General features: G+C 43.8%; 2 protein-coding genes across 7 annotated transcripts in view; both read right to left on the bottom strand.

Moving 5' to 3' along the window:
• Positions 1–23,133, bottom strand: part of LOC147035913 (arrestin domain-containing protein 1-like) — a 102,914-nt gene that overhangs the window by 61,112 nt on the left and 18,669 nt on the right. For all 6 annotated transcript variants that reach the window (XR_015049834.1, XR_015049852.1, XM_085848288.1 and 3 more), the window contains 3 exons: positions 20,458–20,574; positions 7,766–7,825; positions 7,471–7,625 (listed from right to left, as the gene is read on the bottom strand). Coding sequence is in view for 4 of the 6 variants with exons in the window: in XM_085848279.1 (XP_085704405.1) it covers positions 7,471–7,625; positions 7,766–7,825; positions 20,458–20,574 (332 nt within the window). In the remaining 2 variants the exon portion in view is untranslated. The remainder of the gene's footprint in view (positions 1–7,470; positions 7,626–7,765; positions 7,826–20,457; positions 20,575–23,133) is intronic.
• Positions 4,995–7,463, bottom strand: LOC147035914 (uncharacterized). The gene has a single exon (XM_085848300.1). It carries the CDS (start codon positions 6,689–6,691, stop codon positions 5,717–5,719), a length of 975 nt encoding a protein of 324 aa, XP_085704426.1. The 5' UTR covers positions 6,692–7,463; the 3' UTR covers positions 4,995–5,716.

Raw genomic sequence — 23,133 nt, 5'->3', positions numbered from 1 at the left:
ATCGCACATGTATACGTTACTGCTTATGTACTCCTAGCTGAACCTGTATTCCCCGGTGTGCCCACAGAAGCGGCTCCAATCAAATGGAATAAAGCCTAAACTCTGAAGGTTCTTCTCTCGCTCTCATTTCAATTTATTCCATTTGGTTTTCTCGGCTCTCTCAACCAACGATGGACAAGATCTACAAACCAGAGAGGTTCGACGCAGACCCAAACGCGACTGACGCAGAAATGAAATGGTCGCATTGGTTCTGTTCCTTCTCACACTATCTGACCATCATCGAGGAGGGAGCTGACAAATTTGCCGCTCTCGTGAATCATGTCTCGCCCAGCGTGTACAGGCTCTTCTCGGGGTGCGACACTTACGAAGCAGCGATCGAGGTGCTGCAGGCGCTCTACGTGAAGCCCAAGAACGAGGTATACATACGACATCTTCTCAACACACGCAAGCAAGCAACCGGGGAGACAATCGATCAGTTCCTGCAAGCTCTGAATCAGCTGGGAAAAGACTGCAGCTTCCGGGCCGTAAGCGCCGAGGAACACCGAAAGGAAGCCACACGGGAGGCATTCATCCAAGGACTCAGATCAGCCCACATACGGCAACGCTTACTAGAGAAAGCGCAACCCACTCTTGACAAGGTAGTCGATCAGGCTCGAGCGATGGATACGGCTCAGCAGCAATCTGAGTCATTTGGGACACCGATGCTGCTAATGAACGCTGCTACGATGGGAACCCAAGGAACCCCACTGGCACAGACACAGCCAGACATAGGGGATGGAGAAACACCCGAGGAGCCGGATACCCAGACCTCGTCAAACTCCTCAGCAACTGCTCCGGTCGGTAAATGCTTCTTTTGTGGGTACAAAAGGCACCCTCGTCAAAAATGTCCCGCCAGAGATGCCACATGCATGAATTGCGACAAGAAAGGGCATTATGCCAGGGTATGTAAATCTACTCTAAGGAGAAATAAACCCACTTCTGCGGCTCTCTACTCGCAAAATAAATTAACTGCAGCCTCCCCGGGGAATCTATCCAAGGCTATCATCAACGTACGAATTAACGGGCATATGGCTGAGGCACTGATTGATACCGGTAGCTCTGAAAGTTTCGTCAACAGCTCGCTAGTGAAGGGCAGGAAATGGATAATCCACCCGACTGACAATACGGTATGCATGGCCGCCACCTCACTACAATCCCGCGTATGAGGGTACTGCAATGTTGAATTGGACGTAAAAGGGTACACGCATCGGGATGTAAGGGTACTGGTGCTTCGTGATTTGTGCGCAGACGTAATTCTGGGTCATAATGTCCTCAAGCAGCACACGAGCGTCGAAATACCCTTTGGAGGAAGCAAGCCTCGTCTAATTTTAAATGCGTTGACCACCGCGGAGGTGACGTCCCCCCAGCTGTTCGCTAACTTGTCGCCGGTCTGCAAACCGATAGCGATTAAATCGCGGCGATATACCACTGCTGACATGAATTTCATCACTTCAGAAACCAAGCGATTACTGGAAGAAGGAATTATAGAACCGAGCGATTCGCCATGACGCGCACAGGTGTTAGTAACCAGCAGTCAGAACCATAAGAAACGAATGGTTGTCGATTATTCCCAAACGGTCAATCGCTTTACCCAACTCGATGCCTACCCCCTGCCGCGCATAGACGAGATGGTCGAACGCGTGGCCAATTATAAGATATTCAGCACCATCGACTTGCGAAGCGCCTATCATCAAATTCCCATCCGAGAGGAAGACAAACCTTACACTGCATTCCAGGCAGGGAGGCGCCTCTACCAATTCAGGAGAATACCTTTCGGTGTCACGAATGGGGTAGCTTGCTTCCAACGGGTTATGGACGACATCATCTCAGATGAAAACCTCAAAGACACTTTTGTTTACGTGGATAATGTCACAGTGTGCGGTAGGGATCAGAGGAAACATGATAGGAATCTGGACAGATTCTTGAGCATTGCTAGAAAATATAATCTGACTCTCAACTACGAGAAATGCGTATTCTCGGCAAGGTCAATTGACCTTCTCGACTACACGATAGCCGACGGCACAATTAAGCTTGATCCTGAACGATTGCGCCCACTTCGTGGGCTACCCCCACCTCAGGACCTGCAGGCAATGCGCCGGGTGATCGGCATGTTCGCTTACTATGCAAGATGGATTTCGCAATACTCCGAGAAAGTACATCCCCTAGTGCATTGCAAAAACTTTCCACCAGATGCCGCTGTTGTAAGAGCTTTCCACAACCTCAAGGATGATATCAGTAAGTCCGTGGTTTTATCGATCGACAGCTCGGTGCCCTTCGTGGTGGAAACCGACGCTTCAGATCACGCCATAGCTGCTACACTTAATCAGTCTGGGCGGCCGGTCGCGTTCTTCTCGAGAACTCTCTCTGGAAGCGAGCAGAGACACTCAGCAATAGAGAAGGAAGCGTACGCCATCGTCGAAGCGCTGCGGAAATGGAGACATTATTTACTGGGAAACCACTTCACGCTCGTTATGGACCAACGATCCGTGGCATTCATGTTTGATGGGAAAAATAACGGGAAAATTAAGAATGAAAAAATAATGAGATGGCGGATAGACCTAGCTTGCTACAGTTACGACATTGTTTACCGGCCCGGGAAAGAAAACCCTGCTGCAGATACCTTCTCTCGGGTCTACAGTTCGGCAACAATCAGTCAGGCTTTGCAAGACCTACACGTGTCTCTCTGCCACCCAGGGGTAACCAGAATGGCACATTTCGTGCGCAGACAAAATCTTCCCTATTCTGTTGAAGATATTAAACAAATGAATGCTTCATGCCCTGTTTGTGCTGAACTAAAACCCAGATTCTTTGGCGCGGCATCTGGCAGACTGATCAAGGCCACTTCCCCCTTCGAGAGACTAAACATCGACTTCAAAGGGCCCCTGCCGACCGAGACAGACAACAGATACATATTCACCGTTGTTGATGAATATTCAAGGTTCCCTTTCGCATTTCCGTGCTCGGATATGACCTCGGGCACTGTCGTGAAATGTCTCTCTGACCTCTTCGCTATGTTTGGGAAACCTTCGTACATACATTCAGACAGAGGGCCGTGTTTCATGTCGGCCGGGCTAAAACAATTCCTACTAGAGCTCGGCATAGCAACTAGTCGAACGACGGGTTACAACCCACAGGGAAACGGGCAGGTGGAAAGGTATAATGGAGTTATTTGGAAAGCCGTAACTCTGGCGCTGAAATCGAGAGGACTGGGCCCCGAGCGGTGGGAGGTTACTCTTCCCGACGCTCTGAATTCCATACGCTCTTTGCTCTGCACGTCCACCAATGCAACTCCTCACGAACGAATGTTTACTCACCAGCGACGTTATGTTGACGGTCAAACGGTGCCCAACTGGCTGACCCATCCCGGTACAGTGTTCATGAAACGCCCGGTCCGACAAAGCAAGTATGAACCCCTGGTGGAGGGGGTCGAACTCATTGACACTAATCCAGAGTATGCTCATGTCAGGCTCCCGGATGGCAGGGAGACCACTGTGTCGGTTCGCCATCTGGCTCCCTCAGGTACTCCTCCCGCAGGTACACCACCTTCTGGCACTCCTCCTTCTGACATTCCCCCCCCAGGAACTCCACCGGGCGACGGGGCTGCCGCGTTCCACCCGAGAGCGATCGAGGAGTCATCCCCGGCACAAGTCGAGGCTCACCAAGAGGATCGGGAGTCTCCCTCAAGTGAAACTGCCGTTTACTCCCGGAGAGGTCGACGAATAAGGCCCCCTCGACGACTCAATCTGTAAAGGGGATTATCGGCATTCTCGCTGCTCATGCTCCTATATGCTCATTATATCATATATCGATGCTCATTTCCATGCTCCTACAACTCAAAATAATCACTGCTTGGCATGTATGCTTCTGTAGACCTATTAGTCCGCGTTGCTTGAAATGTATACTCCTATAGTGCTAAAGCAATCATGGTGTGTAAGATGGGCCCCTAGTTACATTTTAAAGGTGGGGAGAATGTGGTGAATTGAGGTGAATTGAGGGACATGACGCGGGATCACATGTTGCGCGTCTCGCGTATAAGGGGAGGTCTCCGCGGCACGGAGTGATTGTCCCCGGGGCATTGCCATTTACATCGGCTGTTCACTTGATGCTCGTTGACTGAAGGTGCTCATTGACTGGTGAGAATGGAGATTATATCGAACTCCGTGCTTACGCGGATTTAGTCTGCAATGATTAACTGCACATGTATACGTTACTGCTTATGTACTCCTAGCTGAACCTGTATTTCCCGGTGTGCCCACAGAAGCGGCTCCAATCAAATGGAATAAAGCCTAAACTCTGAAGGTTCTTCTCTCGCTCTCATTTCACCCCCCCCCCAAAAAAAATTGTTAGAGAATTTTTTTTTGCATTTCTACATGTTTTAAGTGATTTCCAACCCCCCCCCCCCAAAAAAAAAAATAGAGAAAACAATTTTTTTTCTGCATTTCTACATGTTTCAGTGATTTACCCCCCTCCCCAAAAAATGGTGAAATTTTTTTTTGCATTTCTACGTTTTAAGTGTTCCAACCCCCCCCACCAAAAAAAATTGTTAGAGAATTTTTTTTTTTGCATTTCTACAAGTTTTAAGTGATTTCCAATCCCCCCCCACTAAAAATTGTTACCCCCCAACGAAAAATTGTTAGAGAATTTTTTGTATTTCTACATATTTTAAGTGATTTCCAACCCCCCCAAAATTGAGAATTTTTTTTGCATTTTTACATGTTTTAAGTGATTTCCAAACCCCCCCCACCCCCAAAAAAAGAAAAAAATCTTTTTTTGCATTTCTACATGGTTGAAGTGATTTCCAACCCCCCCCCCCCCAAAAAAAAAAATTGTTGGAGAAAAAAATTTTTGCAACTTTTTTTTCAACAAAATTTCAAATTTTTTTGCATTTTTACATGTTTTAAGTGATTTCCAACCCCCCCCCCCCAAAAAAAAAAATGAAGAAAAGAACTATAACTCTGTCAGCACTGTTGACATCATATTTAATGAATAAGATATAAGGTTCACTTGAGTGACCCAGCAGTATTGGCGGCGGAGGTTTTGCACTCTCCCGAGTGCTCCCCCTCTAGTTGTGAATGTCTTCAGCTTGTTAGTTTTCATCGGATCGTGAAATGGTTTCGCTGATGGGTCGTTCTCCAGTCTCTCGTTCTGGAAAGTGGCAGAACTCTGCTCTCCAGTATCACATGCCTTCATCAGGTCAGAGGCAATGTCTCTGGGTGCCGATTTTGCAGTAGAAATGCTTATGAGGTCTTGCTTCTCTGAGAATGGGTTGACCCAGGCTTGAATGAGGCTGACGACTGCTGACACTGATTCCTCATCTTTTTGGATTCTGGGCTGCTGTAGATCAGCATGGTTGAATTCTGATTGGTTACCATGCACCATGTCTCTTAAGTGTCCAAGAAATGCACTGCGGTACTCTGCTGTTATGTAGTACCTTTTGATGGTTGCTGCTTTTATACTGCCCACGTGTCACAGCGTATATCATGTCCTGGCTAAATGACTCGACTAGAATAGCAGTCCTTTGGGATTTATTCGTAGTACTAGTAGGATTTCCAGTGAGGAGCCCGACCAGAAATCGCTCTGGCTGATTTGGTATGGCGATATGAGTAGCTACATCAGACGGATGATATGGCCACGGGGTGGAAATCAAGTCCTGCTTGATGGCCGTTCAGATATGTGACTAAGTCTGATCTATGATCTTGTTGACATCTGTAGACTTGGCTTTCCAAAGCTTGAGCTCCCTATGTAGAGTTTGATTTTCCAAGACAACATCCTTTAATGATACACAACAGGGAACCATCAACAACTTTCCATTGTCGTCTGGAAATATTTCCACTGCACCTCCAAGCTCGGACTTCAGTCTTCTGTGCATATTCTTCTTCGTTGAATCCTTCAGAAGATTAACTCCACCAGACAACATTAATGATTCCAGTTTTGTGGTCAAGGATGTGACTGGTATAAGCCTCTTGTTGGGAATAATATCTGCTCTGATGTATTCGAAAAGTTCTTCATAAGCTTCTCCTTCAACCTTGTAATACAGTATAAATTCATGTGTCTCTTTCTCTTCTTCATTCTCATTGTCTCTAGAATAATTCCTATAGCATGAAGTGTGATAGTGTGCTTCGGCGGCAACAATGTCTCTACTGGTTAGTGCTGCCATCCTTTCGTCTCCCTTTCTGACGGCACTCTCTCGTAGTGTTTGATCTACTCTCAGTTGTGAAGCTGGCGTAAGTTTTTCACGTGTATTGGAGTGCTTTTGGTACTTGACCTTGCTACAGAATATGCAGATCGGATCATAAACTTTTGATTCTGTTGTCGATCTTCTGGAAGACCGTTTTGGAGGACAGCCACTACTACCAGGTAGATCACGACTGCTTTCACCTGCTTTCCTTTTCAAAGTCTCCAAGTCTCTTTTCATGGTGAAGATGCTTCTACATTTCCGATGATAGAACATAATTGGAACTTCTTTGTCCTCAAGCGTTTTTGCAACGTCTAAAATGGGGACATGGTTCCTGACTTTGGCGGCTTCAAGAAAGGTTAGCCAGGAGTCATGACTTTGAGGACTGATTAAATGTTCATCTTCATCGGATACTGCCTGGTGTATGATGCACAGTTTCTTGGCGGGTCCCTGGGGCGTTTCCATGCTGACGGACATCTAATGCTAGTCTACTGTATTCCAGGCCTCTTACGTAGAACTTCCACAGCTACCACGATACCTGAAAAAGAGAATATAAACATTATATTATATATAAATATACATACATTCAGCCTGGGGGGCTTGTCGGTATCAAATCGGGGGGGGGGGAGGGGATGCTCATAGTGACTATCTTGGCCATCAAAATGCCCAGTACCCTATATATAGCAGGTTTTAGACCACTTACAGCAGTGATACTGATGTCTATGACTAGGTTTGAGGGGTCGGATATATCATTTCTGTATTTACTAGGAAATACTATTTAAGAAAAGGACTAGGTGTGTGTGTATAGGTGTGTGTGTGTGTGTGTGTGTGTGTGTGTGTGTGTGTGTGTGTGTGTGTATAGGTGTGTGTATAGGTGTGTGTATAGGTGTGTGTGTGTGTGTGTGTGTGTGTGTGTGTGAGTGTGTGTGTGTGTGTGTGTGTGTGTGTGTGTGTGTGTGTGTAAAACTTTGTATTTTCTTGGCACAATCATTATTTAAAGACATGTGTCGGGTTGGTTTCACGTGATCATTTCTTGTGACCATCCCTACCTTGTTTACATACTTTTTGGAGGAACATCCCAACATCCTTTTACATTAAAAAAAAAAAAGTTTTTATCACTTGTATATAAATTTATTTATTTATTATACCCTGTAACAGCCATGGCAAATATATACTTTTTGCATCTGAGCGAAGGTTTACGGTACACAGTATTCAGAGATGACAATGAAATGGCAGCAATTGTTGCAGATCCTCACATGAATGTTCGGGAGTTCATTCATATTCAGAGTGTTCAAGATGGAAAAGTTCTTCTTGAAAGTTATGTTTAGTCGGTACCATGAAGTCTGCAGCACAGCCTTTGCCTTGTAACGTACCTTGCCATACCGACCCTCAAATGACGACGGTATGTTTACTGTGGGAGAAAATAATCACAAGCATTGCTCAACATCAACTTTTATGTGAAAATACATTTATAACAACATCTTATATGTCGACTGCATGCATTGAAAGTATGAAGGAAACAATTAGATATGGAACAAAATGGCTGCACACCTGGCAAGGTGAATTGGAATTGAAATGTCTGGTCACCATGTGAAAGTGGTGGGGAAATATCTGCAAAACAGGGGAACAATGTCGACCGATGAAAACTAACGTGCGACGGGTAGCTTCACACCAAACATGTGCACAACCCTTCCTCTTGGATCTGCATTTGACTTGATGTCGATCAAATTTTGGCAAATACGTCGGAAACCCCATGCGTCCACTGAACTCTGACATTTTTCTCGTTAACAGTGTGCAGTACTTTCCTCACCAACACCGGGTTCAATTGGAACACCTGGCGGCCGATTGGGCAGCACGCCGGGCACCTCACCTAATTTGTGAGAATACCTGAGCGGAGGTTCTTAGCCGGCAAGGAGGTTAATTTAATGAGCGTTGAGCGTTCCAAAACCCACATCTCCTCTTCAAGGATTTATAGCAACGAGTGAGTCTGCCATTCTAAACCAGCGATGCATGACGATTGTGGACAATGTTAAATATTGTGACAGCCACCGGGTTTACATCATGACTCTGGTGTGACCGACGTCACCTCTGGATAACTCCGAGAGGGTGACGTGTCTGAAAAACACACACGATCATCAGTCGCCCCAGCATTCCCTGCTGGGTCCCACACCCAAAGTCGTGTGCAATGATCTACCATACAAAGAAGTCTGGAAATGAGTGAGTAGCACACTGATGATTACGTAACTGATCTTAACTAGTAGGCCAAACAGGACCACAAGTTACATAACCATTTCTTGCACTGACTAAGCCCAATTGAACTTTGATTAATTTCCTTCAGTCGCCTTATGCTGGAATCAGAACTGGCAGAATACATCAGGACACAGTTTGTTCAGAGGAGGATTTTAGTGCACAATAATCAGACAAGCATTTACAATGGCAAAACAATGACATGTATATTCACAAGTATTTATAGCACGTATACATCCCCATTATCCCCTACACAGCATACACGCCCTCAGAACCTTATCAGTGACTGATCAACTTTACGATCACTGGCGCCACATGCATTCAGAGAAAAGAGAGATAGGGAAAGGGTCAAGAAAGTAGGAAAGAAAGAGAAAGCTGGGGTCGATTGTCGTGCCCCCTTACACTCTACGCTGACTCTGTTGAGCCGGTGCTGCCAATGATCCTGCCGATGCCCTTGCATTCACACCCTTCATGCTCTGCTCCCAGTCCCTTCTTGCTGTCGAGAAAGCACTGCCTTTCACGTGCATTCCAGTGGATCTGTCAGCGCCACGAACTCAATTTAGTTTTGGCAGGAAAGTGTGGGAGGTATACGAGGTGAACCAGGGGCTGATAGTCTCTTCAGGTGGCTCAGCTTTATGAGCATGGCTCGACACAATTGTGCGAACGGACAAGAAGTGCTGGAAGTGTCAGTGGAATAAAGCGTGAGAATGAGAGAAAGTGAGCAAAGAAGGAAGGAGAACAAGAAAGAAAGAGGAATACAGAGAAAGCAGGGATGAAAGCCGATTGGATGAGAATATTCACTTGGATAAATCATGAGAGGTTCGAGGCTGGTTGGTGACTTTAATGCTCACTCCACTCGTCTCGTCGTCTCTTTGTCGGCTTGGCTCTTGCCTTATATTGCATTTTTCTCCCCCTACCCCCTCTTGTATCCCCCCTCCCCTCAACCCCCCCAACTTCATTCTGCAGAAGGAGCTCGCTCATAAAAAGATCCTCCTCCGGTACCTGATTGGAGTTCTGCTACTCCGACCCCTGGTGGCACCTGGCGATTGGCCTTGGTGGTTATGGTGTATTGTTGCCCTTGAGATGACTGATTGGCCCAACAGGCATGATCAGGATCCTCGGTGTTCACCAAACCGGTTTGGGGTGGCTACGAATGGCATTTGTTCTGGGGGTTTCTGAACAGTGGGCTGAGCGAGCACTGACGCCTAAGCGGACTGCAGCTGGTGCATGTAATGTGAGAAATGGATGGAGGAGAATGTATATATTAGGAAACGGCACTTTTTTTGGGAAACATTGTCGAGGCTCATATGAGAGCTAAAACAAAATGCACAGCAAGGGGGGGCAGGAGAGAAGAGGGGTGGGAGAGGGAAGGACAAAACGGGGGGAACAGAGACATAAGGAGGGAGATCTGTCAAAGGGAAAGGGATGGGGTAGGGAACATGGGGTATACAAGATAGACATTACAGGGACTTTCAGGAAGGAAAGCAGGGAATTTGAAGGAGGTGGGTTTGTGGTGGATTAACGGGGGTAGAAAAGATCAAGGATTTGGATGGGGGACGATAAGAGGTGGTGGTGAACAGTTGTTTTGAAGGCCTCGAGGGAAGAATGGGATTGAACAGAGTGAGGGAGTTTATTCCAAAGGTGGGGAAAAAGAGAAATGAAAGAGTGAAAATGAGCAGTGATTCGTGATTTTGGTAGTTTTACCAGCAGGGGGTTGCTGGTGGACCTTGAACCCCTTGCGGAAATATGGTGGGGACAAATCACAGACAGAACAGGGAGGAGGGCGAGACCAGAGAGGAGACTATAGAAGACAGAAAGACCACCAACCTGCCTGTGGTGAGAGTGTGAGAGGCCCAAAGACTCAGCCTCACAGTGGGAGATACCAATAATCATAAATGCCTTGGTTTCCACGGCGGGAAGCCGAGAAAGGTGAGAGGAAGGAGCACCAGCCCAGAGGGAAGAGCAGTACTCCATCAGGCTGCGGACGAAAGCTTTGTAAGTGGTCAGGAGCTCAGGTAGGCCAAGGAAGGACTTTGCACGATGGAGGATTCCCAGTCGGCGACTGGATTTGGAGGCGAGGTTTGGAAATGTGGCTTTCCCAGGAAAAATCATGGCAGATCGTGAGACCCAGAAGCTTGAGGGAAAGGACTTCTTCCAGAGGATTGTTGAAAAAGTAGATTCGGGTTGGAGGGGGGGGGGGATTCCAGACGGTCCTTTCAGAGAGAGACAGTGAGAGTGAGATTTGTCAGGATTGAAAGACATTTCACGTGTTGGACCAGTTTGTGATTTTATCCAGATCTGCATAGAGCGAATAAGCTGCGGCTTGATGGTCTGACGGATTACAGATGGTACAACAGAGGGTCATGTCATCAGGAAAGAGATAAAGAGGATTTTCCAGAGTCAGAGAGATCATTGATGAAAACGAGAAAAGGAACAGGGCCCAGAACACTGCCTTGAGGAACTCCAGCCTGGACAGGGGGAGGGGTTGAAAGAACTCCATTTAGGGCCACAGGTTGACTGTGACAGGAGAGGAAGTCTGCGAGCCATTTGTGGAGATGGCCTTGGATACCACAGCAAGAGAGTTTGATGAGCAGGGCAGGGTGCCAGACCGTGTCAAAAGCACACGATATGTCCGGCATTGAATACCTTCATCCATTTTTGGGAGAGCAGAAGCAGCATATCCAGGGCAGAGTGACCTGGTCTGAAACCAAATTGATGATCGGAAATCAAGCCATTGGAGAAGAGGAAGGATTTCATAACCTTTCTGATGATTGGGAGAAGGCTGATTGGTCTGCAGTTGCAGGGATCTGTTTTTGCACCTTTTTTATGCAGGGCAGTGATGTTTGCTGATTTCCCAGCAGATGGCAGATGACGTTGAGCAAATGAGAGGGTGAGCAAGAGCAGAGGAGCAGTTTTTTGGGACACATGGGCTGAGGTCGTCTGAAGCAGTTGCAGAATCTGAGTCGAGGTTTGACAGCAAACTCTCCACTTTCGATGCAAACACCGAGTTTCAAACACCAAGGAGGAGGAGGAGGACGAGGAGGAGGAGGAGGAGGAGGAGGAGGAGAAGGAGAAGGAGAAGGAGAAGGAGAAGGAGAAGAAGAAGAAGAAGAAGGCTCCTGAGCAATGACATTACCAGAGGTCAGGTGAGACACACAAGAGAGGAAAAATAATAATAAGAAGAGGTGAAATAAACAGTGCACCCCAAAAAGCAAGGTGACAGAGAGGGCACAGACGGACAGTAGGGCAGTGGGGCAAATCTTGGACACCATTAGCAAAGGGATGACCAAACAAGAACAGAGGATTGAAAGAATGGAAGGAAACACTGCAACTTACAAGTAATAGGTGATAGGGTTTCGAAGGGTAATTCCCCTACTGGTCTGTACTTGGTTCATCATTCATGGTGTCAATAAAGATTGTGGCTCAAGATGGGGGATGACATGAGATGACGTTGTACGACCCGTTTTATAGTGTCCGATGAAATGTAATCCCGTAGGATTTATGTGCTAAAATGTTTTTGTTTTTTTTCATTTTCAGTTTGATTTGGAGTCTCGATGTTGAAAAATGATGGGGTTCAAATTTTCCTGTCCCTACATCTTGTGGAAGTTGAATTATTAAAATGAATTTATGTCTCCTGGGAACTGACCCCATGTCTCACTCCACTGATTAAGAAGCAATTTTAGGAATGTTGTTTTATTTTGAGGAACTTTTGGAACATGCTTATGTTTTTTTTTTTTTTCCCTGTTTCAGGTGAGATATTCTTATGATCATGATCAGGCAGTGTGTGCATCATCTGCAATGAGGCTGCCACCCCAAGCGAGAGACTGGTGAATAACCCAAATGTGATTGAAGATCTAATTGTTTGCTGTAATGAACGATTATCTTTGGGTCAGTTTGATATAAAACAACTTAGTGACGGCTTAGGTAGCGCGAGTGAAGCAGAGCACAAGTGTGTGTGTGTGTGTGTGTTTTTTATCAAACTGAATGTCGGAAACCCATCGCCAACAAGAGCATGATTGAAAGGCTCAGAGATCACAAACCCAACCTGATTCCCCTGCACGTTCCTCTCTCGACGACCTGGGTGACCTTCCAGTGCAACTGATTCTTCCCGCCCTCAAAGGACAAACACCACACCAAAGGCACAGGTGTGTTTGTTGTCGTCCTGCAGATTTTGTGTCCTGATGATGCTTCAGAACCTCTTCATCGCGTTTTTTCCGGACAACATGGGTTAAAACTTCCTGGAGATAAATCGCAAGACTCATGGCCGTGTTCGAACTTGTGTGTCTGAATTAGAGTGTGCCGGGGATGGTTCTGCTCTTGAAAAGTATGATCGTAGGAAATGCTTGCATTATGCACAGCGCACCTTCGCTCCATTAGATGACAGTAATGCCCAGCTCATTCGCTCTGTATGTGATGAACAGCTGCTCCTCTCCATTGAAAACACCCTCTCTGACGATGATGTTCCCCTATACATGGCTGAAGTGAATGATGCATACCTGTCAATTTTCAAGAGGTATCCAGGTAGAGGTTAATCAGACAAAAAAAAACTGATATCTGAATGGCTTCCTCATGTCGAGTTCGTCAAATTGCTACACAAAAATGAGCCTGACAATCTCATCCTCCCAACAGCAGTGAGCATTGCAATGGAATTTCGGTCTGCGATGCTGCATAGTAACGACACAATTGACCACCTGAAGAGCATGGCAAACATTCTACGAGAGGAGATCATGGAGTACTGAAACTGTTCATTCAATGGTAGCTTTGGAGACTTTGAGAATCCTCCACTACTGCAGTTTTTGCTGACAAATCTCCTCTTTGGCTGTCATGTTCTCAAAGTTTCTGGAATTCGCAATGAAGAAGTAGATAAAGTTGTTGACGTCGCTTGCCGGTTCCTCATCCAAAATACTCAAACTGATTGTCAAGTGAAGCATCAACCAAAGAAGGAAGATGGCTTTCAGCAGATTGTCCAGATACCTCTCTCAATTGACCAGCAGCATGTCTCTCAAAGACCAAAAGTACACTGACAACCATGTTCACCCAGGATTTGCTTGAAAACTTTGCGTTACGAAAAAAAAAACCGAATGTTAAGGAAGGTGTTTATGTTCCAGTGAGGTGTATCGCCATGCCCACCCCTCAAGCTGTGATTGAAGTGATGGAATGTGGTGTTGGCTTCGTGGTTAGGGTGGTAATTTGGGATCCTCGAGTCCCGTGTTCAATTTGGGATCCCCGTTGGTCGCTGAATTAACACCAGGGGGTTGACTCAGCCTGTCATCCTTCTGAGGTCGGTGAAATGAGTACCAGTGTAGCAGCAAAAAAGGCTGCACACGAAAGGAAGGGGTATCAATGGATTGATAAAATCTAGTATTGGTGTGGTGCAGGCATGATGGCCCAAATGGCCTCCTTAAATGTAAACCTTTTAATGCTTGTAAAAAATGTGCATGTAAATCAAGGTGTAAAGGAAGGTGCAGCTACTTCAAGAAAACACTTCCCTGCACTTCTGAATGTAAGTGCGATGGCAATGATTGTGGAAGTGTAAATAAGGATGATGAATAAATCAGCAAGCACTTGAAGGTGATGATGATTGATGTGGATAAGGACAAGTATGATAAATAATTACGTTCTTGGTTTGGATTTTTATTTTTAATATGACAATGAACTTGTGTACATTAAAACATTCTGAGTTTATCAAGAAAGGACAAACCAAAGCCACAATACCAATTTTTACAACCATACTTGTAAAGCACGTTTTTCATCCCAGTTGGATTGCATTGTGAACCAAACCCAATAATAAAGGTGTACAATGTGAAACAAACCCAACAATAAAGGTGTACAATGTGAAACAAACCCAACAATAAAGGTGTACAATGTGAAACAAACCCAATAATAAAGGTGTACAATGTGAAACAAACCCAACAATAAAGGTGTACAATGTGAAACAAACCCAACAATAAAGGTGTACAATGTGAAACAAACCCAATAATAAAGGTGTACAATGTGAAACAAACCCAACAATTAAGGTGTACAATGTGAACCAAACCCAATAATAAAGGTGTACAATGTGAAACAAACCCAACAATAAAGGTGTACAATGTGAAACAAACCCAATAATAAAGGTGTACAATGTGAAACAAACCCAACAATAAAGGTGTACAATGTGAAACAAACCCAATAATAAAGGTGTACAATGTGAAACAAACCCAATAATAAAGGTGTACAATGTGAAACAAACCCAACAATAAAGGTGTACAATGTGAAACAAACCCAATAATAAAGGTGTACAATGTGAAACAAACCCAACAATAAAGGTGTACAATGTGAAACAAACCCAATAATAAAGGTGTACAATGTGAAACAAACCCAATAATAAAGGTGTACAATGTGAAACAAACCCAACAATAAAGGTGTACAATGTGAACCAAACCCAATAATAAAGGTGTACAATGTGAAACAAACCCAACAATAAAGGTGTACAATGTGAAACAAACCCAATAATAAAGGTGTACAATGTGAACCAAACCCAATAATAAAGGTGTACAATGTGAACCAAACCCAATAATAAAGGTGTACAATGTGAACCAAACCCAATAATAAAGGTGTACAATGTGAAACAAACCCAATAATAAAGGTGTACAATGTGAACCAAACCCAATAATAAAGGTGTACAATGTGAAACAAACCCAACAATAAAGGTGTACAATGTGAAACAAACCCAATAATAAAGGTGTACAATGTGAACCAAACCCAATAATAAAGGTGTACAATGTGAACCAAACCCAATAATAAAGGTGTACAATGTGAACCAAACCCAATAATAAAGGTGTACAATATGAAACAAATCCAATAATAAAGGTGTACAATGTGAACCAAACCCAATAATAAAGGTGTACAATGTGAACCAAACCCAATAATAAAGGTGTACAATGTGAAACAAACCCAACAATGAAGGTGTACAATATGAAACAAATCCAATAATAAAGGTGTACAATGTGAACCAAACCCAATAATAAAGGTGTACAATGTGAACCAAACCCAATAATAAAGGTGTACAATATGAACCAAACCCAATAATAAAGGTGTACAATGTGAACCAAACCCAATAATAAAGGTGTACAATATGAAACAAATCCAATAATAAAGGTGTACAATGTGAACCAAACCCAACAATGAAGGTGTGTGTACATTGTGAAACAAACCCAACAATGAAGGTGTGTGTACATTGTGAAACAAACCCAACAATGAAGGTGTGTGTCAATTGTGAAACAACTCCAATAATGAAGGTGTGTGTCAATTGTGAAACAAACCCAACAATGAAGGTGTGTGTACATTGTGAAACAAACCCAACAATGAAGGTGTGTGTCAATTGTGAAACAAACCCAACAATGAAGGTGTGTGTACATTGTGAAACAAACCCAACAATGAAGGTATGTGTACATTGTGAAACAAACCCAACAATGAAGGTGTGTGTCAATTGTGAAACAAACCCAACAATGAAGGTGTGTGTACATTGTGAAACAAACCCAACAATGAAGGTGTGTGTACATTGTGAAACAAACCCAACAATGAAGGTGTGTGTCAATTGTGAAACAAATCCAATAATGAAGGTGTGTGTCAATTGTGAAACAAATCCAACAATGAAGGTGTGTGTACATTGTGAAACAAACCCAACAATGAAGGTGTGTGTCAATTGTGAAACAAATCCAACAATGAAGGTGTGTGTACATTGTGAAACAAACCCAACAATGAAGGTGTGTGTCAATTGTGAAACAAATCCAATAATGAAGGTGTGTGTACATTGTGAAACAAACCTAACAATGAAGGTGTGTGTACATTGTGAAACAAATCCAATAATGAAGGTGTGTGTACATTGTGAAACAAACCTAACAATGAAGGTGTGTGTACATTGTGAAACAAACCGAACAATGAAGGTGTGTGTACATTGTGAAACAAACCCAACAATGAAGGTGTGTGTACATTGTGAAACAAACCCAACAATGAAGGTGAATGTACATTGTGAAACAAACCCAACAATGAAGGTGTGTGTACATTGTGAAACAAACCCCAACAATGAAGGTGTGTGTACATTGTGAAACAAACCCAACAATGAAGGTGTGTGTCAATTGTGAAACAAATCCAATAATGAAGGTGTGTGTCAATTGTGAAACAAACCCAACAATGAAGGTGTGTGTACATTGTGAAACAAACCCAACAATGAAGGTGTGTGTCAATTGTGAAACAAACCCAACAATGAAGGTGTGTGTACATTGTGAAACAAACCCAACAATGAAGGTGTGTGTACATTGTGAAACAAACCCAACAATGAAGGTGTGTGTCAATTGTGAAACAAATCCAATAATGAAGGTGTGTGTCAATTGTGAAACAAACCCAACAATGAAGGTGTGTGTACATTGTGAAACAAATCCAATAATGAAGGTGTGTGTACATTGTGAAACAAACCCAACAATGAAGGTGTGTGTACATTGTGAAACAAACCCAACAATGAAGGTGTGTGTCAATTGTGAAACAAACCCAACAATGAAGGTGTGTGTCAATTGTGAAACAAACCCAACAATGAAGGTGTGTGTCAATTGTGAAACAAATCCAATAATGAGGGTGTGTGTACATTGTGAAACAAACCTAACAATGAAGGTGTGTGTACATTGTGAAACAAACCCAACAATGAAGGTGTGTGTACATTGTGAAACAAATCCAATAATGAAGGTGTGTGTACATTGTGAAACAAACCCAACAATGAAGGTGTGTGTACATTGTGAAACAAACCCAACAATGAAGGTGTGTGTACATTGTGAAACAAACCCAACAATGAAGGTGTGTGTACATTGTGAAACAAACCCAACAATGAAGGTGTGTGTCAATTGTGAAACAAATCCAATAATGAAGGTGTGTGTCAATTGTGAAACAAACCCAACAATGAAGGTGTGTGTACATTGTGAAACAAACCCAACAATGAAGGTGTGTGTACATTGTGAAACAAACCCAACAATGAAGGTGAATGTACATTGTGAGTGGTATTTTCAGTTATTATTTCAAAGAGTGTCATGAAAAAACCCGAAACAACCCGCTGGATTATCTCGTGAGATGGTTCAGTTTAGCTCTGGTCCCCTCGTGAGACACTGCGGAGAGCACTCAGGATGTCATTTATTAACTCATCCTCATGGGAAAAAAAAAATCCCCCAAACAACTAATGATGTTGGACACATTGATTTCTTACTTACCCAAGATAAGCGCAGGTTTATTTCAGGGTGGGGGTCCATTCACGGAACACCTCCCACCCTTCCTCCCCCGACCTTGCCCATGACAGGGGGTCAATGAATGTATATGTCACTTCAAAGGTGTCAAAAATGGATTCAGCATCATAAAAAAAAAAGACTCTAAAATTATGAAAGAAGGTTTATTTTAAGTGGAGTTTGTCCCAGGGGGATTATAGGGTGGAAAGGGTCCCCAAGAAGGGGACCCAGGTTTCCCTATAGCTTGACCCCAATTCAATGCAGAAAAGAAAAAAAAAAAAAAACAATTTTAGCACGAAAATTCTACGGGATGAAAACGTCAGATAACAGAGCATCGTGAGAAACAGGAAGAGAATCACTTGACCACAGGTGATGCTCTACCCCCTCACAGATTCCTCGCACATAGGCCTCCTTGTCCACCCTCAGTGCACGTACAGTTTTACGCCTCAGCTCCCTGAACAGCTCAGCTCTGCCATTAAGCCTGGCCCTGCGACTCTGGTCAATGGTATCCAGTGTCCCTTGAGAGACAAAATTCTTCTTCGCCCGAAGGTGAGTTCCAAGACATCCACCGGCAACATCAAGGATGGTGGTCTTGAAGGCACTCCAACTCTTCAGGATCCCACAAAGCACCCAGACCCCCCAAATCTCCACTCAGCCTGTTCGCAAATTCCTCAGCTACTCTCTCATGCTTGAGATTGCCAACATCGAGCTGAGGCTGGGATTGTACACCATTCTCCCAGATTTAAGCTGCAACTTCAGAGTTGTTACCACAAGCCTGTGGTCGTTATTGAGTAACTGAGCACTCCGGTAGACCCTGCATTTCTAGATCACCCTCCAGCGACCATCATTGAGCACATGTTCAATCTCCTTTGCCACACCACCAGCGTTGGAATACCAAGTCCAGTGATGAGGCTGTTGGCACTGAAACCATGAACCAGCCACCCTAAGTCCATGACTTCTTGAAAAGTGAAGGAACCATTTGTCAACCCCATATAAAAATTCAAGAAATGAATTTATTTTTAAAATACAAGATCGAGCTTCATGAAAGAGTGAGATGACAAAGTGTAAAAAAGCAATGGACCGACAGTGGGCATCGGTAATGTCACCCACTCTGGAATCTACAACCCATTCCTGGTTCCCATCTCTCTTTTGCTCACACTTGAAGACCCCAAATTTTCAGTGGTCTTCAGGGCCTTGGGCGTTTTTGCTCGTCTGAAGAAAAACAATACGTTTCCCAGCCTGGAAGCGTTGGAACTCAAATAATAATAATAATAATAATAATAGTTGGAGGTCTTAGTGGGATGAAGAGTCTGAAAGGGTCTTAAAGGATCTTCAAAGGTCAAAGGGGTCTCAGCAGTCAAAAGGGTTAAAAGGTACATTCCAATAGTACATAATTAATTAATTAATAGACTACTTTCTCACACACACACACACACACACACACACACACACACACACACACACACACACACACACACACACACACACACACACACACACACACACACACACACACATACACACACACACACACACACACATACACCTCATGCATTTATAGTAGATAAAGGGTAAAGCTCAAAATGCCAGCACTTCATGATCCTTCACTGCGGATAATTCGACCATTTTATTCTTAAGTTTTTGGACTTGCAGAGGGACACCATTTGGACACAACAAACAAGGGAATTGACAAACAGGAAAAGAGGGGGGAGAGAGAGCGAGAGTGAGAGAAAGAAAAAAGCAGTACCCTGAAAGTAAAAGGATTGGATCATGTTGGATAATGACGGAAGAAAGGATAACGGGGATGTGACATAAGTTAGGGATGCACCGCCAGCTTCAAACTCGAGAGGGAAGGGAAGAATATGACTGGAAGGTCCTTCACAAACAGGAAAAAAGAAGAGTAAACGAGAATGGCAGACTTTGACATCATGATGTCGACAGGTATGCCTCCACCCACATTATGCCATTATTATACATGCTTGTACCACGTTTGATTCAAATCTCTTCAGCTGCTCTCAATTATCACATTTTTACCTGACATGACCTCTGACCTTTGACCTCAAAATCTAATTAGTTCATCGTTGCATCACAACATATACTTATCCCAAGTTTGGTCAAAATCCCATCACTGGTTCACAAGTTCGCTTGACAACAGAATTTTTACCAAGCGTGACCTTTGACCTCTAATCTAATCCGTACCTCTTTATATCATTATACATAGTTGTACCAAGTTTGACTTAAGATCTCTTCAGCTGCTCTTAAATTATCGTGGTAACGAAAATCTATCATGGACGCAGAGATGGACGGACAACCCAAAAAACATATTGCCACCGGCAACTTCATCAGTGGAAGGATAAAAAAAAGAAAAGAAAAAAAAAGATTAGAGGTGTGCTGGTAAGCCTGGATTTTAACCAGGAGGTTGTTGGTGGAAGTGTGCAATGTGGAGTAGCTGTGGAGGGTTGAGGACCGGACGAACAAACAGGGAGACAAACAGACACAAACACAATACCCTCTCTGAAACCTTTGGCGAGGGTAAAAATACAATCGGCATCAAATACAGAACATCAAACTGGTGTATATTTGCTGGAGAACCATATTAATGGAGCTCATGAATAAATGAATATGACACCAACATTGTACATCTTGCAGGTAAACAATGAACAAAACCTAATAAGACATTGGTGAAGGAGGTGATACAGAACCAACCAATCAGAAACAATTGAAAAGGTGTCAGACATGAGACAAACGAACCTTCCTTCCAGAGGATTATCGTGTGTTTCAAGTACTGTTCACTTGCATGTTGCCTGTTCTGCTGTTTCTCTCCCGGAAAATGGACCCTGCAGTCACCATTGAAGTTCACTTCAACGGCTGGTTACACACACAGTCACATTATCATTAATAAAATATACTCAGTGGATAATTCAGAACAGTCGCAAACCTCAAACACGCGTTACAAGCTTGCTTTTACAAAAACATTCAATTTTTTTGTACATTGCAGAAAAAAAAAATAATTATACCACCAAACAAATTGTGGATTTTTTTTTAGTTCCGGGTCCGGTTTTACTTCCGGGTCGGGTTTTTGAGGTGACGGTTGGTTCTCTCCAAGGGTCCATGCCGACTTTCTCAAAGATAAGTTTCCCGTCGTTGTTTGTCGCGTTTTGAGTGTTTATTTTGTTGCCTCGGTGTTTACTCTGTGTTCCTAGTTCAGTTTTGTGTCAAAATTTGTGCTAATTGGTGAGTTTTTGTCGGTCTTGTCATATCGGGTTTCCATATCGGGTTTCCCTACCCGTCTTCCGGTCTACGTGCCCGATCGTGTTCATTGCATTTTATCCCAATTACCATCAGTTTTTTGTTCTCCACTTTCGCCTCTAACCTCCTCCTATCCCTCCCAACTATACCCTCGGCTCCATGTCTTAAAATATGCGAAAAACAAAAACAAAAAAAACCTCTTCCCTTCAAACCCACGTAATCATGTGACTTCCTGTGCCGACTCTTCTTCATCCTTCTCCTCCCTCTTCCTTGCCAATCCCACTCTGATCATGAAGGTATTCACCACACACCATCACAACCTTTTCTTACAAACTTTTCCTTTACTCTTCCCCCATCTTCCCTAATCTTGAACAAAAACAAAAATGGTTCTCTATGGTCCATTATTAATTGTTACTTTTTTCCAACTTCAGTGCAAATTCATCGCACCTCCTTAAATCCACCTCCTCCTAACTCCTTCCCTGTTATACCCCCTCCTTATTCCTCCCATCTTACTCCCCATCAAAGCATCTTCCCACTGTCCTCTGCCTTACGAACAGTTCTCCCTCTGATATCAAAAACTATATGGTTTTTGAATGTCTCACTCTCATACAGCACACTCCTCAATATCTCTATCACACTCTCTCTTTTCTCTCATCACATCTCTCCCTCTTCCCACCCCCTCAAATCTTGTTCCTCCCCCTGCCCACTCCCACTTCAAACATACCACTACCCAGTATCATCGTCTCCCCTCCCTCTCAAAGCTTCCCTTTCAATTGAGCCACCACCTCCCTCTTCAAAGCAAACTTCACTCTCTCTCCCCCCTTCCCCAATCAAGCTTCCACCTCACCCTTCTCCCACAATTCTCCTCTCTCACCATTCTCCCCCAAATGTCCCCCCTCACATCTGCACCCTTGCTCCTCCCATTCAAATGTCTCTCCCCACTTCCCCTTCTGAAAGCTGCCTCCCCCTTTTCTCATCCACTCAATTGTCATCACACCTCACCCTCATCCCACCCCTCAATTTTCATTCCTCCCCCACCCGCTCCCATCTCCACAATATCTCTACCCAGTCTTATCCCTCCCCTCTCACCACTCCTCCCTTCTCCCTCCTCTCCCATATCCAAGCCTGCTCTCATCATCTCCCCCTCTCCCTCAAAGATACACTCTCACCACTCTCTCACAAATCAACCACCTCCTCCTAGACAGTGAGCCAAGCATCCAAAATGTGTCTAGTTTTTGACGTTCGTGACCCACCTGTGGTACCTACCTGAAATTTAGCACAGATTTAAATTTTAAAAAAAATCACTCAGAAAGAATTCACAACTCGTCAGTGCAAAAAGTTGCACATTAATTAGCAAAACCTATAGCGCCATATTGTGTCCATTCTGTGATAGCTGTGAATTACTCTGTGGGAATTGTGATGTCTATGTATTCAGAGGGAGACTACATGAGTGTGGGTGATGTGGGTCCCTTCCCTTTTTCTCCTCTCCTCTCCTCTCCTCAGTAATTGTAAACAGTAATGCCACCAATTGTTGATCTGCAGACCTCATTCATCGGCACACTGGACTGGCATACCGAAATCAAACACAGTGTATCATAATATCCTCCATCAGCAAACTAATCATCAGTCATTCTTCGTTCAATCATGGATACATAAATCTATCGCACACCAAAGCTGAAATTATTTACACAACACTTTTTTTTCATTAATTTGTATATAATAACTATTTTAAGCAGTGTATATATTTTATTACGCCAATTACAGTATTACAGTGTATATTTTAAGCAGTGGCAAGATCATTTCAATTTCAGTTTCCACAGGTGAGTACATTGTGCGCCGATTGCTTACAATTGGAGAGTTGGAATTCTTCACATTATTTCTTCAGCACCAAGGCGGATTACATGAAATGTTTACATTTACACAATGTATGTACATGTACTGAGATTAGTTTTTCCCTTAAATTTACACCAATAGAAAAATATTTCCAAAGGACTACTAAAAATGTCATTAAAAAACTGTACACACAATCTTGGTGGAGCCATGGACGACCAAGCCGCTGGCGTACAAGTCGTAACTTTGGTTGTATTTGTTGTGGACAGCAGAAGTTCACTACAAAATTACACCAGCGGCATGGTATACTTTACATTGAAGTTCAATAATAACTATCGGTGTATAGCC

Source organism: Eptatretus burgeri, chromosome 1 (assembly GCF_056783735.1).
Source record: "Eptatretus burgeri isolate ZD-2024b chromosome 1, Ebu_testis_v1, whole genome shotgun sequence".
Taxonomy (NCBI): domain Eukaryota; kingdom Metazoa; phylum Chordata; class Myxini; order Myxiniformes; family Myxinidae; genus Eptatretus; species Eptatretus burgeri.
The sequence above is the reverse complement of the archived record's forward strand: the minus strand, read 5'-3'. Positions and strand labels throughout refer to the sequence as shown.